At 40.2% G+C, this 15,200-nt stretch overlaps 1 protein-coding gene across 1 annotated transcript in view; it reads left to right on the top strand.

The window, feature by feature from the left end:
- MYOM1 (myomesin 1) overlaps window positions 1-15,200 on the top strand; it is a 68,998-nt gene that overhangs the window by 49,225 nt on the left and 4,573 nt on the right. Inside the window, exons 23-36 of the mRNA XM_010584853.1 lie at window positions 95-201; window positions 323-367; window positions 4,029-4,165; window positions 5,036-5,180; window positions 5,812-5,871; window positions 6,130-6,197; window positions 6,775-6,888; window positions 7,573-7,660; window positions 8,409-8,447; window positions 8,541-8,646; window positions 10,435-10,598; window positions 12,019-12,055; window positions 12,371-12,393; window positions 14,022-14,077. Coding sequence (XP_010583155.1) covers window positions 95-201; window positions 323-367; window positions 4,029-4,165; window positions 5,036-5,180; window positions 5,812-5,871; window positions 6,130-6,197; window positions 6,775-6,888; window positions 7,573-7,660; window positions 8,409-8,447; window positions 8,541-8,646; window positions 10,435-10,598; window positions 12,019-12,055; window positions 12,371-12,393; window positions 14,022-14,077 — 1,189 coding nt within the window. The remainder of the gene's footprint in view (window positions 1-94; window positions 202-322; window positions 368-4,028; window positions 4,166-5,035; window positions 5,181-5,811; window positions 5,872-6,129; window positions 6,198-6,774; window positions 6,889-7,572; window positions 7,661-8,408; window positions 8,448-8,540; window positions 8,647-10,434; window positions 10,599-12,018; window positions 12,056-12,370; window positions 12,394-14,021; window positions 14,078-15,200) is intronic.

Genomic DNA, 15,200 nt, shown 5'->3' on the forward strand with positions numbered 1-15,200 from the left:
TAATTTTATCTGCTGTTATAGACATAAAGGAAGGGTTTGGTTCAGACTGATCTCCTTCTTTTATCAAAATGCTTTGGTTTTTTTTTCCCTAAAGGTCAAAAGCTATCTTTAAGGATCTTGGAGAAGATGATTTGGGAGTTTACTCTTGTGTTGTTACAGACACTGATGGAGTTTCATCAAGCCACACAATTGATGAGGAAGGTAGACACAGTGTCTGTTAAGCATGCCTGTTTTGCTTTCACACCTGTTTTTCCTTGCTGCTGAGTCTCTCAGGTCCATAAGACATGCACACCTTGTATTATTTCTTTTATGTCTTTTGCAGAAATGAAACGCCTGCTTGCTCTGAGCCACGAACGCAAATTCCCAAGTAAGTGAATTAAACGTGTCTTTAGGGGAGAGTTTTTTATGCAGTGGGGTATCACAAAGCTCCTGCCACCATCAGGTAGGGAAGTCACTATAGTAATTTCAAGTGAAAGTGGTTTTGATTTGAAAATCTAAGATTCCTTTAATTTTTTTCTCTTTCTTTCAGTATATTTGTGTATTACTGATGTTCTTTCCAATTTGTTGCAGGCTGCTGGTCTAGGCCTAAAATAAGTCTATATAACAGTTGGAAAATAAGTATCCCATTGGCTTTGTTTCTTCTGCAAAACAGCCTTACTCAGCATACCTAACCTGATTTGAAAACCAGAATTTGAAAAATTCTCTAACTTTACTCCAGCTGAAGTTAACATAAGTTAAATTTAAGGTTAACAAAGCAGGCAACTGTAGTTCAACTGTAATGATCTATATATACAGAATTTTCCTGCGGAAATTTATTCCCTCCCTCTTTGCTGTAACACTTGACAATATGAACATCCTTCCTGCTGCTTGGGATGGCATTTTTGCAACTCCACAGACCTCCTATACCTTTGTGATATCCTGGTAGTAGCACAACTTGGTTATTTTCATTGGACTGTAACTTGAATAATTGGGAAAAAAAAAATTGGATTGTATAATGAATCTATTACATGCAATGAGACGAGACCTAAACTTGGTCTCATCTTCTCCCACTACATTCTCTTCTTTTTCATTCCAGGCACTAGAACTCTTGCCTATGTTTTAACATCTTCAGCTTTGTGCATGCGCTGCTGGCATCTCTGCCAACTCAGGAGACATCACGCCTCTCAGCCCAGTCAAAACTTGGCTGCGGAAATGGCCTGTCTTTTTGCCCACATCATCTCTCTTTTTCATTTCTTTCTGTGTGTTTTCCATATCAGCTCTACACTTCCCAACATATTGTATTACCTTTTGACAGGTTAATGACAGCCCAAGCATACCCTTGTTTACTCCTGCTCCTCCTAGTTCTTTCCTCCTATCTTCACGCTGAAAGTTAGTTATCACAAAATCTTGCTATTGTCACATGTCCTTGCTTGCCTCGATCCTTCTCTTCTGAGTGCTTTTCCATGCTCTGTGTTCATAACTAATTTCACAAAATAAGCTCCTCAGGACACAGATCGTGTATTCTTTTTTGCATTGTATTGGGTAACAGTACACTTCTAGTTGTGCATGAGCTTCCAGGAGGCACAGGCAAAAAGGCAGATCACTGCAGAATGTATCCTTAAGGAGGAAACTGTCTTACTTGCTTTGGCCACTCTAGGCCCTGTGGACACTAAAAAAAAATAAAAAAATTACAAATAGGGATTGAGATTGATCTGGCTATGCCTACGAGGTTAGAAAAATAAAAATGAGCTCCTATGGATCAGCATGAAACCTTAGTCATATCTCCAGATAATCTGTTTGAGGATTACCCAAATTCTTAAAAAAAAAAATCAGTTGCTAGGCATTTCTGATTTGACATCGGCTCTAGGACGTTGCTTTGTCTGTAATTCTGAACTGCATTTAATTGTAACTTCTGCTTAGAAACATCTGCAGCCAGTAACTCCATGGGAAAATAGGTTGCTTGAATAATGCAGCCTTACAGAACACAACTACATGTGGGCACAATAGTGTATTGGTGCTAGGTAAAAATAAACTGTTCCAAATCGTCAATTTAGCAACTGCCCAAGGACTCCCTGTCAAGTGCTTGCGGTAATTTGTGGTGTTATACAAATAGGATGTAAAACCTTGTAAGCACGATGGCTGGAAAATGCTTAAAGTAGCTGTCAGTTGGTGCCTATGGAAATATTATTTTAAAGTAAGACTTTTGCTTGTGGAGGACTGTAACGCAGATTCGTCCAGATCCTTTGGGCTGAGGGGTGAATGGCCTTTTCCCAAGAAAGAATATTTTTGCATCCTTTCAGCCCTTTATTTAAGAGCTTCTGAGATACTTTCCTCTCTTCCATGTTAGTCTAAAGTTATTCATAGGTAATTACATGCAAATCAAGTGGGGGGTTAAAATTGCTGTAGAGCTGACAGTGAAACAAAAGCAGTGCAACCTGATGTCTATTCACACCCTCTCCCTTTTGCTTCCACTGGCAGCATTTCAGTCACTTTGTTTTGAAAAATTATGCAAGACCTGAGATTCCTTCTGTTTCTTTCAAGCAAAGTGATGTGCTGGGTGAGGAAGCTTCACACAGACCATTTGCACTGCTGGGGCACACTCTTGCAGAGTTGTTCTTTGCCCTGTTCCCTTGTGGTAATGCTGTCCCTCCAGGCTTTCCTCCCTCTGGTTAAGCCTGTGTCTTTTTCATAATTCTCTTTTTTTCCTGTTATTTTCACCAGAGACAGGTCCTGTGCCACTCAGGCACCACAAGCATACATGTGGGTGTGGGAAGGTGTAGGTGTGAGGAAGGGCTGAGCGTGGGAAAGGAAGACGGGGGGGGGGGGGGGGGTGTCCCCCCCTAACTTTGTTTGGTAGTGGGGTGGGACAGCAGCTCTGCTCCAGAGGGCACCCCAGTCATTTAGGACAGTGCAAACAGAAGGATGAGAGAAATTAGACACCGCGGCAGTCCCAGTCCTCTCCTGCTGTAGCTGGGCCTTTGCATACAAGGAGCTAAAGAAACAACCCTGCCGTGGGATTTGTATGGGAGGAGGTGTGTCTTTACACTATCACCAGACTATATCATCAAGCATTTTGCAATGTATTTGTACACTGTCCTCAGCTGTTCCATGTTACACCCTAGCAATGCAGACTTTACACTGCTGTGAAAGTGGAGACTGGGGAGAGTTCACATAGAGCATACGTATTCCCCAGAGTACGATTTTTGTTGAGAATCTGAGCATCCACTAAGACAGCTAAAAATTATGGAAGCCAATAAAATGAGCAGTATGCCCCAATACCAGAGTCTAAATGCTCATGTTTAATGTTGCTGATTAAAATATCTTAACAAAAAGTTAAAGTGAAAGCAAGCTGAGGATTTTTACTAACAAGAACAAGGAAAATTGAAAAAGACTAATATTACCAACGTATAGTACCCTTTACGTGTTTTTTTTTTCCTGCTAACACACGGAATTGGTTTATATGTGGGGGATTTCCATTATTCGTAGGTAAACAAAATGTACTGGGGAGATTGAGGGTGTATTGTGATACTTGGTAAATTCTGGAGATGGAGGTTCCTACTCAGCAAAGGATCAGAGTGCTTACAAAAATCTCCCAACCTGCAGCTCAGCAGCTGGCTTTCTGATCTGGCTTCGTGCTTGGGGTTTTTTGTGGGTTTTTTCCACTGAGTCAGTTCACTGTCTTACAGTAATATTGTCAGGCAACTCATTAAACACGGGTCTGCGCCATACAGACTCACATCATGCTGCAGAGATACTTGCAGTTTACCTTTGAAAGAGCTTTGTATTAGAATGGAGCATAACTCAAATCCTGAACACTTCCAGTCTGTACAGACCTAGTGATTGAAGGCTCAACAGATTAAATCTTGTCTGTCATCCCACGTATATGTAGGCGGAGAGGCATTCTGTGTCTGTGAAGAGCTATCATAAACTAGTTACCTTGCATACAGTATCCAACTATGAAGGAAGAAGTGGGTTTTTGATTGTAGAAGAAAATAGTTGTTGGGGCACAGGCAATGTATATGCTTCATTCTTTTCTTTCTTCTTCGTAGCTGTCCCACTTGCCTCTGAGTTGGCAGTGGAAATTTTGGAAAAAGGAGAAGTGAGATTCTGGTTGCAAGCTGAAAAACTGTCTGGTAATGCAAAGGCCAACTTTATATTTAATGATAAAGAGATTTTCAATGGAGAGGTAAGCCTTTTCATTGCTTACATGCGCTTGTATTTTTATGAGTACCAATGAGTATTAATATCTCTGTCTCAAATATACTTCCAACTAGTGTTCCACACTAACGCATTTTCATGAGAAATAATGTATGTCATTGAAAGCATCATTAGAAAGATTTTGTCCATAGTTCTGAACTCCAGATGAATTCTACTGGATGCAGTTTAAAAGTGGAGTTGAATTACTTCTGCCACCTTTGTGAGTACAATGTGTTCTGTTAACTAGAGGGGACCATAGGAGTTCCTGCAATAAGGCAGTCCCAGGTAAGCAGCTAGGTTGGTCTTCAAGGAGTCACTGCAGTAGCCCAGATTCATCCTATCTATCTCCTTCATCTATGGCCATAGCATACCCTTATGCTTGGTTCTCACCTCTCTCTACTGTTTAGAGGAATTTACAACACCAAGGGAAAATTCCCAAGTGGTTGTTTCCAGAAGCAGAACTTGTTACTCCCAAAGACATGATATGGCATGCTTGTGTTCAACACTGATATCAGGTAGAAGGCAGAGACGGAACATTCTACACAAAACCTTATAAAAATATAATAATCCTCAAAGAAAGCGTTATTCTGAATAGATGCAAATCTAAACCTTTCTAATGAAAAAGAGCACAGTACTCACCATACAACAGGCATGTCACATGCTTTTATAGCATCAGTAAATAGGCTTCACCTTTAACAGATTTCCTATTTATTTGGTTATATGTTTAGAGCTGGAGCTAGAGATAGTGGGAATCTGAATAAAGAAAACAGAATTTCACCTAACGATACCATATAACATTTGACAAATATTTTCTGATGCTGATATCCATTATTTTTTGCTTTCCTTTCCATTCCTGAAGAAATATAAAATGAAGGTGGACCAGAAGACCGGCCTTGTTGAAATGATTATGGATAAACTTGAGGACAAGGATGAAGGGACTTACACTTTCCAACTGCAGGATGGAAAAGCAACCAATCAATCCAGCCTTGTCCTCATTGGTGATGGTAAGCTAATCTATATTATGCAGTAGGCTGGAAAAATTTTACCGCAGTTACCTCAGTTGTCATCTTCACTTTCCACTGTTTTCAATACCAATAGATGTTCCAGTGGTTTTTCATGTCACAGTGCTTGCCCGCCTCATATAGGAAAAGCCATGTGTGTGAACTGGAATTTTTAAAGTGCTGGGAGGAAGGGGAATTGTTATAGAATTGTAAAATATTGCAGCCTGTCATGGTTTGTTTTTCTACAGGTGGAATGAAAATTTCCCATGTAAAAAAAATTGCCCATTCCACCAGGAACAAGTAGCTGCACCTCTTAGAGCTTGAGCAGCTTGCTGACTCTGCTGCCGCTCATTTGCCTTCCTACTGAGAACAGAAAGTAGCTGTATGATTGGGGATTACACTTCATCAGACATGACACATTAAACTCTTGATGACTGCAAGCAGCTAGGAAAGCTGGGTTAGCCATAATCAGCTTCTGACACTTCGAAAAGTGCAGTGAAAATCTGACCCTATGGCAGGATTCTCAGTGACCTCCAAGGGACAGAGTTGCACCTAACTGTTACAGTGACATTCAGTACCGTAAAAATGGCAAATGATGTTTAACCTTGTATATCTTGCTGGTTTTAATTCCTAGTATTCAAGAAGCTGCAGGATGAAGCAGATTTCCAAAGAAAAGAGTGGCACAGGAAACAAGGTGATAATATGGATATTTATAAGAATCACAGATGTGTTAGTTAGTCTGTTAAGAGTTTGTTTATGTTTATATATGTTAATTTGAAAAAGATGGGTTTTGTCCTGTTACATGGTTGCTTACCTTCTGAAAGAGAAATAGGAAAAATAAAAACCACATTAAAATATAACAGTATTCTTGTCAAGAACAACACATTTGTCTCATTTGTATCATGAATACCATTGATGTGACCTTTAAAAATACATCTGTCATTTTAAACAGGTCCTCATTTTGTGGATAAACTGGGATGGGAAGTTACCGATGACTGTAATGTGCTGTTGAAATGTAAGGTAAGGGGCAAGGAAACCATTGAGTGCAATGTTCAAAGCACTTTGACCTACCACTACTTAGATGGAGAGGGTGGGAGGGGACTAAAGACATGCGCTTTGCTTTTGTAGTCCCAATTGCATATTGGATAGCGACAGAGCCTCTGAAGGCTAATCATGCTGGGGCAACTGCTCATTGCATGCAACAAAATACCTTGGAAAATAACTTGAACTTTTTTCTTCAGGTCCGTCAGCCACCCACCCAGGAAAAGGCACCTGAATAGGAATGATAAGTCTTTGTAAAACCTGGGACTTTCTCATTTTTGGCTGGTTTATGTGTGTAGAAATCCCTTGGGCAGGATCCACTGGTTCCCTGGGCTCCTTGAAGCTGTTGGCAGTCCTCTTCTCTCTCTTTTCATCCCTGCTGTTTTCCCTCTTGCATCCCTCATTTTAAAATGGAGGTCTGCAATAACTTGCTGAGATCAAGTTGTAAAGCTTGCTGTTCTTTTGTGAGAGACTTGAACAGGCTAACCCATGTGACACTAAGTTCCCCTGCTCAAATGAAGAGAATAATTACGATGTGGTTTTTCATCCATCTTAGGTGGCTAATATTAAGAAGGAAACACACATTGTATGGTACAAAGACGACAGGGAGATAATGGTAGATGAAGAACATGACTTCAAAGATGGCGTGTGTACTCTGCTGATATCAGAGGTGAGTGACTGTCCTTGCTAGCCCTCAGCTGAAGTTAGTGTTACGAATTCAGATGAATGCTACAATCTAATCTGATATTTCAGCAAAACAATCAAAAAAGGAAGTGGGTTTTAAAAATGCAAAAACTCATGAGGCGTCTGTGTTTTAGCTAAAGCAAATGTCTATCTATAACTGCTTGTTCAGATTTTCAGGAAATGATGACAGAAGAGATAATAAGCTTGACACTTCCTTTACATGTCAGTTTAACAACAGAATGAGACCACATTTATGTTTCAAATGGCATTTGGAAAGCGCTTGTCACTCAGGCTTTCAGAGGAGCTCCCTCTCAGAGTCACCAGAGAGGTCTGGTCCATACCCAGCCTTGCTGCAGACCCTGGGGGGACACCTGCATTCACCACTTCATCTCTTTGCTCTCAGTTCTTTGGCTGAGGAAGGGAAGAAGAGTCAGGCCCCCTAGGGCCGGGGGCCCCCCCACAGCTCCAGGCCAGGACCCCCCAGCCAAGGCCTGTTCCACTGCCCCAGCCAGGATCAGGGCAGCCGGGGGGGCACTGGGGCAGCCCCAGCCCTGGGCATTAGGCACCTCCCTGGGGATGGGAATGGGACATCAGCTGGGTTCAGGAGTAAGATCTAGATTTTTCTACAGTAACTGTTCTGAAAACTGGTTTTACTGTTACAATATTGCAGTTTTCTAAGAAAGATGCTGGCACTTATGAAGTCATACTGAAGGACGACAGAGGAAAGGACTCCAGTGAGCTAAAGCTTAAGGACACAGGTCAGAGTCACTTTCTGCATACTGTCAGCCACACCAGCTGACAGCCTGACTGCTCACCTGCAAGCGGGTTCAGGGTAGTACCGGCAACTGCATGTGCCACCTTCCTGTGGCTTTGTTCCTCCTGTATACAAGATCATCTCATTAGAAAAACTGAGATTTTTTCCATTCAAATAATGTTTGAATACAGCTCATTGCATCTGGATTCTGCATAAGTTTGGGAGAATACAATGACTAACACTAAGCAAAATGATAACAGGTTTCCTCAGGGGGCCATCAGTAGTGTAAGTCTACCAGTATAGAAAGAAATTATAGAACTAGATAACTTTAAAAGATTTCACATTTTTATTATGTTTTGCCATTCATTTATTTAGGGGCCTTTCCGCTCATTGTGATTACCATATTTTTAAAATCTCACTTACATTTCCAAGCAAATTAAGAAAAATCCTATCCAATAGAATGTATATAGATAGGTTAGCATTCCAACTGAACAGTGTAATTAAAAAAAAAAAAAAAAGTTCTGTTCAGCTGCAGTAGTGTTCATCAAGGCTGCAGTTAAATAAAGTCTGGAAATAGTGGAATAACAGACTATATTTCTGCATCACTTAGATTTCTAATATGCTTTATAAGGTAGGTCCGATTTCTTTTCAAGCCTACTGGGGAGAATATTTCAGAGCCAGTACTTGTCCTATTATTGACTGTGTTTCAGCTGCAGACACAGAGTCTTAGTCTCTGGATTTTATTTCCACAGCTTTTGCAGATCTGATGAATGAAGTATGCAGAAGGATTGGTAAGCACTTAATTCTCTTTTCAAATGAATGACCCATTGTGACACTCAGTGAATGGCTCCATGGCTGCATAAAACCATGTGCTCTTCTTTCAGCTTTATCTGCCACAGACCTGAAAATCCAGAGCACAGCTGAGGGTATCAGACTGTACTCCTATGTTACTTATTATGTGGAAGATCTGAGAGTAGGATGGATGCACAAGTAAGTACGCAAAAGCTTTGCAAAAGTCAGTGCAATTTTGTTTTTATAGACTCAGAAAGAACCTGGATATATGAGAGAGACAAGGCCCAGGTTTCTTCTCATCTCTCATGAGTCCTTCTTCACATGAGTTAGTTTCAGCAAATTACATCCACACGAAACTAGTACTAGAGTCAGGTGTTGGTGGTGCAGGGCCCTCCTGTCGTTGCCCTCATGAGACAGATAGTCCCATGCCATGGGATGCTGTCAGGGCTGTGTTGCTTCAGAGCACTCCCCACCTCCTGGATGGGAGCTGCATCTTTCCCTGAATTAGTTTTAAGGAGCGATGCAAATATAACCTGAGAGACCAACAAGATTTAAAAGAGGCCAGCACCACGGGTTTGGAGGTCTGCTTGTCTAGAAGCTGCAGTTCACGGGAACTGGGACAAGCAGGCACGTCGTCTTAATGCATGGGTTCATGTTTAGGAGGGAAAGCAAGTTCCAGCGTGTGCCCGCAGCTGTAAAATCCAGACAGCCCCTCCTGTGAGCGCTACGAACCTAACTAAGACAGACAGAAGAACTGAGATTTTTAAAAAGAATTTGAATGCTCAGCTCCCCATAAAATTATTGGGAGTTGCATATCCAAATCCATGAGACAGCTTTGAATTCTCAGCCAGCACAAACACAGCATGCACTGGAAAACCCAGAGAAGTAAACAACTTAGATGGCTTCAAATCTATTATTACTATTCTTGCTGTTTCACTTCCTGTGGACATGGTAGTAGTTAGTCTTTAGGATGGAATCTGAATTACTGATATCTCAATAAAACTCATGAGGCACAGAATACCTGGGATGTGCTGTAGCAGTCTGGCTGTAATTGACACTGATGCTAACCAGCAACCCTGTCAGAGAAATGAAAGCAGTTTGAGGTTTTCCTGTTTCTTGGCACCCATTTTGACCTGGTATCACCAGGAGTCCTAAGTATTTCAAGACTATAAGTGAATATGAAGTATTCTGGGGGGTTTTCCCCTCTCAAATTTTTCTTTCTTTCTTTTTCTTTCTTTTTTTCTTCTTTCTTTCTTTCTCTCTCTTTTCTCTATTTAATTTTTAGAAACTAGTTTTATCTTGAAGCACATCAAATTAATCTAGAAAAAATGTTCTTTGTCCCTCCAGTATATTTGAAGTTATCAGTTTAAAGATAAAAATAAAATGAGTAGCTTATTTGACAAATATCTTTTGCCTTATCCAGGGCAATTAACTGTTTAGCTAGAGAGGTGAGAAATTGATATTTTCTGTGGAAGAAGATATACTTATGTCACAGTATGTTTAATCGTAAATGCCAAAGCATAGCAGAGCACCAGAAAACATTCCAACTGGGCAAACACCATTTGTGACGGAAGCATGGATTTTTGTAGGTACAGTCCTTTATAGTTCTGTTTCGCTCAAGCAGAAATAAACCTATGCTAAAAAGAGAACATAAACATTTGAGGATGCATGGATTACCCTTCAGAGATCTGGCTTTTAAATTTGTATAAATCTTCTACGGCCCAGGTCATCAACTAAGATGCATAACCTTTCTGCAAGGTTTGAGGAGAGCTAGACCTCGAACAGGGAAAGGCTGTCATACCTATTCTGCCCCAGTGGCCCACAGCTTTAGCAAGAATTTGACTTCAAAAGTTTCATAATATGGTGGCATACCATAGCACCTTGGAAATCATTTAGTAACTGCAGATGTACTCAGTGACTCAACATGAGCAAATCCCATTTATACTCCAGTAAAACGAAAGGGTAACATTGTTTTGTATTTTTCAGCGATACCCAGATTAGGTTTACAGACCGAGTGAAGACTGGTGTCACCGGGGAGCAGATCTGGTTGCAGATCAATGAGCCAACTCCACAGGACAAAGGCAAATACACAATGGAACTCTTTGATGGTAAAACAGGACACAAGAAGACAGTGGATCTTTCTGGACAAGGTAGGCCTTTCCCTCTGCTAACATCACCTGTGTGTGGGCATTACACTGTGGCAGGGTAGGAGCATCTACAGCAGGATGTTGCTACAGTCCTGTTACCCATTGGGTTGTAGGGTCTGTGTGTGTACCCAGCAGCCTGGCAGTGTTTGTGGGGACAGTGCAATTTGTTTTCCCCAACCTGTGCTCTCAGGTCATAAATTACAAATGGCTTTTTCCTATTCCAAATACCCGCTTACAGTTTGCCTACTGAGATGTCAGCCCAGTTTCTGAGCTATCTTACAAACCCCCTTGTGTTGCTGGCATTGATTGGCAGTTTTAAATACAAGTTGTAGCACTGAATGCCTTTTGTCTCTCTCCCTTCCAAGTAATATTTGGAGAAGGAAGTGAGGGACAAGTTTGTTCTGCTACTTTCCTACTGTATTTCTTTGATGGATATAATAGGGCTCCTTATTCTTCAGAGATGTCAAGACCTTTCATGAACACTATGAAGGACTGTTAGGGGAACAGCTAAGATTATTTGGATTGACTGTTGGAAGCTTTTACTCTGAGAGACCTCTCAGATCCTAGGGAACAGATTAACTCCTTCCAAACTGCTGAGTTTCCATCCCCAGCTCTTCCTATGCCTAAAGCTTCAGTTTGGGTCTGCAAGCTCTGTGTAAGGGCACTAACCTTATAATCATCTCCACGTTGCTCCTACTGTACTCTATCTCCACCTTCTGAGAAAAGAGATTTCTTCTTCCCTTTCAAAGCGGGAGAGGTTGACCTCCCATATGATGGTAGCTTAGCCTGAATTTACAAAGGAGATAACAGTTTGCTATTTGGTTTGTTCATGGCCATCAGTGTGATGCTTCAGAGCAGATGTAAAAAGCACTTGGAAAAAACAGATCTCTTGTATTCCATAAGCCAGTGGTCTCTGAAGTGGGGTGCATGCAAGGTGACCTGCTGGGGTGTGGGAAGAAAATATGAGAACTTCAGTAGTACATCTACATAATTTGTAAATAAATATACATATATTGGGGGTGCATGCTCAAAAAATTTTAGATAGGGCTGTACGATCAAAAGAGTTTGGGAGACCACTGCCGTAAGCTATCATTTAGGTGGTGTATTGTGGGTTTCTTCCTTGGCTTTGTGTAATTATTTCAGCCTATTGCTCTCCTGCTATCTCTTTGTCTTGAAGCCTGACTTTTAGAAGAAAAAAAAGTGTGTTTATGTGTTCATATGTATATATAATATCTGCCATATACAAGATGGCCTTTATTAGTTGAACCATTCAGCATTTTAGGACTTACACAATATACATGCATGCATCCATTGATATTTCTTTAATAATGTCTACATTTTAAATTTATTTCTACATTTTAAATTTTAATGTGATGATTTATCTCTGAAGCTACCTTTAAAATCAACTTTTCTCTTTACAAAGCATTTGATGAAGCCTTTGCTGAGTTCCAGAGATTAAAGTAAGTATTATGCCATCTAAATACAGTAATGGCAGCCATAAAATAATAACAATATTTTTTTGTTTTGTGCTGGAGCTAACTATATCCTATGAAACAAATCCTAGTCCTACAGAAGCCTGTAGGAGTTTTGCATGTGACTTCTTTGGTGTAACTCCTATATAACAGTTAGGTAACAAAGAAAAAGCAGTATTACCAAATGATATGAGAGATTTTCCTTAACAGATTAAAGGCAGTTAAAAAGATAAGCTATTTTTCAATCACTCTGAGTAAACCTTAACTGAAATTGGTCTTTCTTTTTGTCTCTTTCAACTCCAGGCAAGCTGCGATTGCAGAGAAAAGTAAGTGGGCCCTCTTTGACAATGGTTGCAATAAACTGCTTATGAAGGTTTTCTTCCTCTCCAGAAATGTTGTGTGTTGAGACAGGGAGGGCATGTATACATGTGGGTGTCTGTGTGTGCTCATTCTAAAACGAGTTTGTCCTTACACCAAGGAGAAGCAAGGAGAGTGACCTTTTAGTGATTTAACATTGGTGCACATTGCAGCTAAACACATTATAGTTATGGGTTATGTTGATTTTTCCTGTCTATGCTCCTGTTCTCATTACCAGTTAGCCTTCTCTAAAAATTAGCTTTATTGCTGAGATATCTCTCTGCACAAGTCACTTTGTTTTTAAAGATGGAGGAAATCACTTGGCTAGTTATGAACTATCTAAAATGTCAAATGATTCTGCATTACATACAGAAATGAGTAAGAAAGCAACAGTAGCTTTTGCATTGCTTAAAGACAGATCCCTGAATCTCCTCATACTTTTGCCTGTGTGTCAATTCCAACATAGCAACTAAAACAAAAGTATGTATTAATTACTTATGGAATAAGTCATTAGAATTCAACTTGAATTATTAAGCTCAATATTCTCCCTGTTTACAGAAAAATGCATGGAAAAAATGTAACACATCACAAAGTTCTCCCACTGCAGATGACTTTCAGACCTGTATAAAAATGAGGGGGCAGAACTGGCATTTGAAAAGTTATTGGAGAAAAATGTGTAGAAAGATCTGAGCTAACTCCTCCTGGATGTATACTCCAAACAGAGCAGGGCTTGGATACATACAGTGATCCCTACATATCCCAGCTGAGACAGCGCAAAGGGATCAGTAATAGCCATGCCCTGGGCATTTCATTTCTAACCCTGGACCCCATTCATAAGGGACTACCATGTTACTTGACATAACACAGTCCCGTTCCTGGTCTTATAAGGTTACCTCTGTGCTCCAGAGCACATCTTTTACAGAATACATTAGAGGGAAACATTCTGTATAGTCATTTCCTTCCTCTGCCAGGCTCCACCAAGATGTATAACGAACAAAACCCATATTCCAGAATAAGTGCACCAAAGCCCGCATGTGGTCAGCTTATTTGTATTTGTGTAAGACTCCTATGGGACTCTGAGCTTAAAATTAGACCAGGTATTGATCTCATTTACACCCCCAATATGTACAAAGTGGTGGAATTTCACTGCTGTCACTGAGACTGAAGTCTGTCTTTGTATCTAGATCAAAACTAATCTCCACCACTTCATTAGGCGTCTTTCATTTCCTTTTGGAAACACAACATTTTTAGTTTACAACACTAAAAATTTAGAACAACAGATCTCAAAAATTCAGATTTTTTTGGTACACTCAGAAGCAACACTGAATTGATGGCAAAACCTGCAGGACACAGCATATGTACTTTAATTCCCCTCTGTAAGTGACTGACACCAGCTATTAACACATCTTTTGCTGGGATTTCAACATTTTTTAAAGTCCAAATGGTGTGCTAAGAATGCGAATAGTTCTCTGCTAGCCCAGATATCAGAGGCAAGTTGTACATAAATAAGATAAAAGGAAAGAACTAGAGGGGAAACAGAATCTGGGACACAGTTGATTTTGAGACACTAAAGAAAATTATGCTTATTTATTTCCAGATCGTGCACGGGTACTTGGAGGTTTGCCTGATGTTGTCACCATCCAGGAGGGCAAGGTACAGTAAATTAACTGAAGATTTACACAACAGCCCAACAGCTTGAATGCCTTTCAATGATGGGAAAATATTCACCTTTTTTTTAAAGATGCTGTCTTTAAAATCTGCTACATTATTTATCTATCCCTTGCCTTCTCTACATAATTCAACTATCTTGCACAGATGGGTTTATGTATTCAGGGCAGTGTCTTTTCTTAAGCATTAGCTAAAAGTGAGATGACAATGTGACTTGAGACTAAAACTCCTTATATAACCAGCTCTTTAAAAATTCATGCACAGGTTTCACAGATTTTTTTGTAACAGGGTATCAGGGAAGCTTAATTCCTTTTTTACAAGATAGCTAGTCATTCTATGTCTTTTGCAGTTAACTTCCTTGCAATGTGGCAAGACAGTCACACCTATCAAGGCTGGCTTTTAAATGATGTGAAAGTAGTAAACCATAACAACTCAATTGTCATCCAGACAAAAGGACAAACTTTTCTCTATTTCATCAGGGTAAATAAGAAGGAATTCAAAAGAAGTCACTGGTGTTACACTGGATTATATTAGCAGAGTTTAGCTGAAAGATTATTGCAAGGCACTCCCAGAGGAACACAGCTACATCAATGTTTCAGCACAGAACAGATGACCCAGAAAGTCAGTTCTCAATCTCACAACCTTTTCCCAGTGCACTGCTTCTACAAGTTGCTGCTTAATAGTACTGAGACCAAGAGATGCCTGCTCTTCACTTCCCGCTGGTCTGCCACTAGCCAGTTCCTCTTTACAGTGTATGTGAACATTGAAATAGGGCACATGAATGTCACTGAATACCTGTAACATGACAAGTACAGCAAGGCAGCTTCCTGATATTTCTGGCTTTATCTGGCAGTAGGTCAGCTGGGTTAAAAGTATTTGATTATAAGCTGAACAGAAGTGTTAAGAATCTAAAATCTTGGTCTGAATTGCTTAACAACGCGAGATATAGCATAGCCAACAGATAGCAGACTGCAGCAGTTCTGTGAAAATTAAGTATGTTGGCATTAAAATATGAAATAACATTTTGTTAAACCTTTCACTAAAGGATTTAGCAGTTTGGGAAATGCTGTACAAGTAAGAAGCGCTCAAATGGGCATTGTAACTGTAG

Source organism: Haliaeetus leucocephalus, unplaced genomic scaffold, assembly GCF_000737465.1.
Source record: "Haliaeetus leucocephalus isolate CR32 unplaced genomic scaffold, Haliaeetus_leucocephalus-4.0 Scaffold1007, whole genome shotgun sequence".
NCBI classification, from domain to species: Eukaryota; Metazoa; Chordata; class Aves; order Accipitriformes; family Accipitridae; genus Haliaeetus; species Haliaeetus leucocephalus.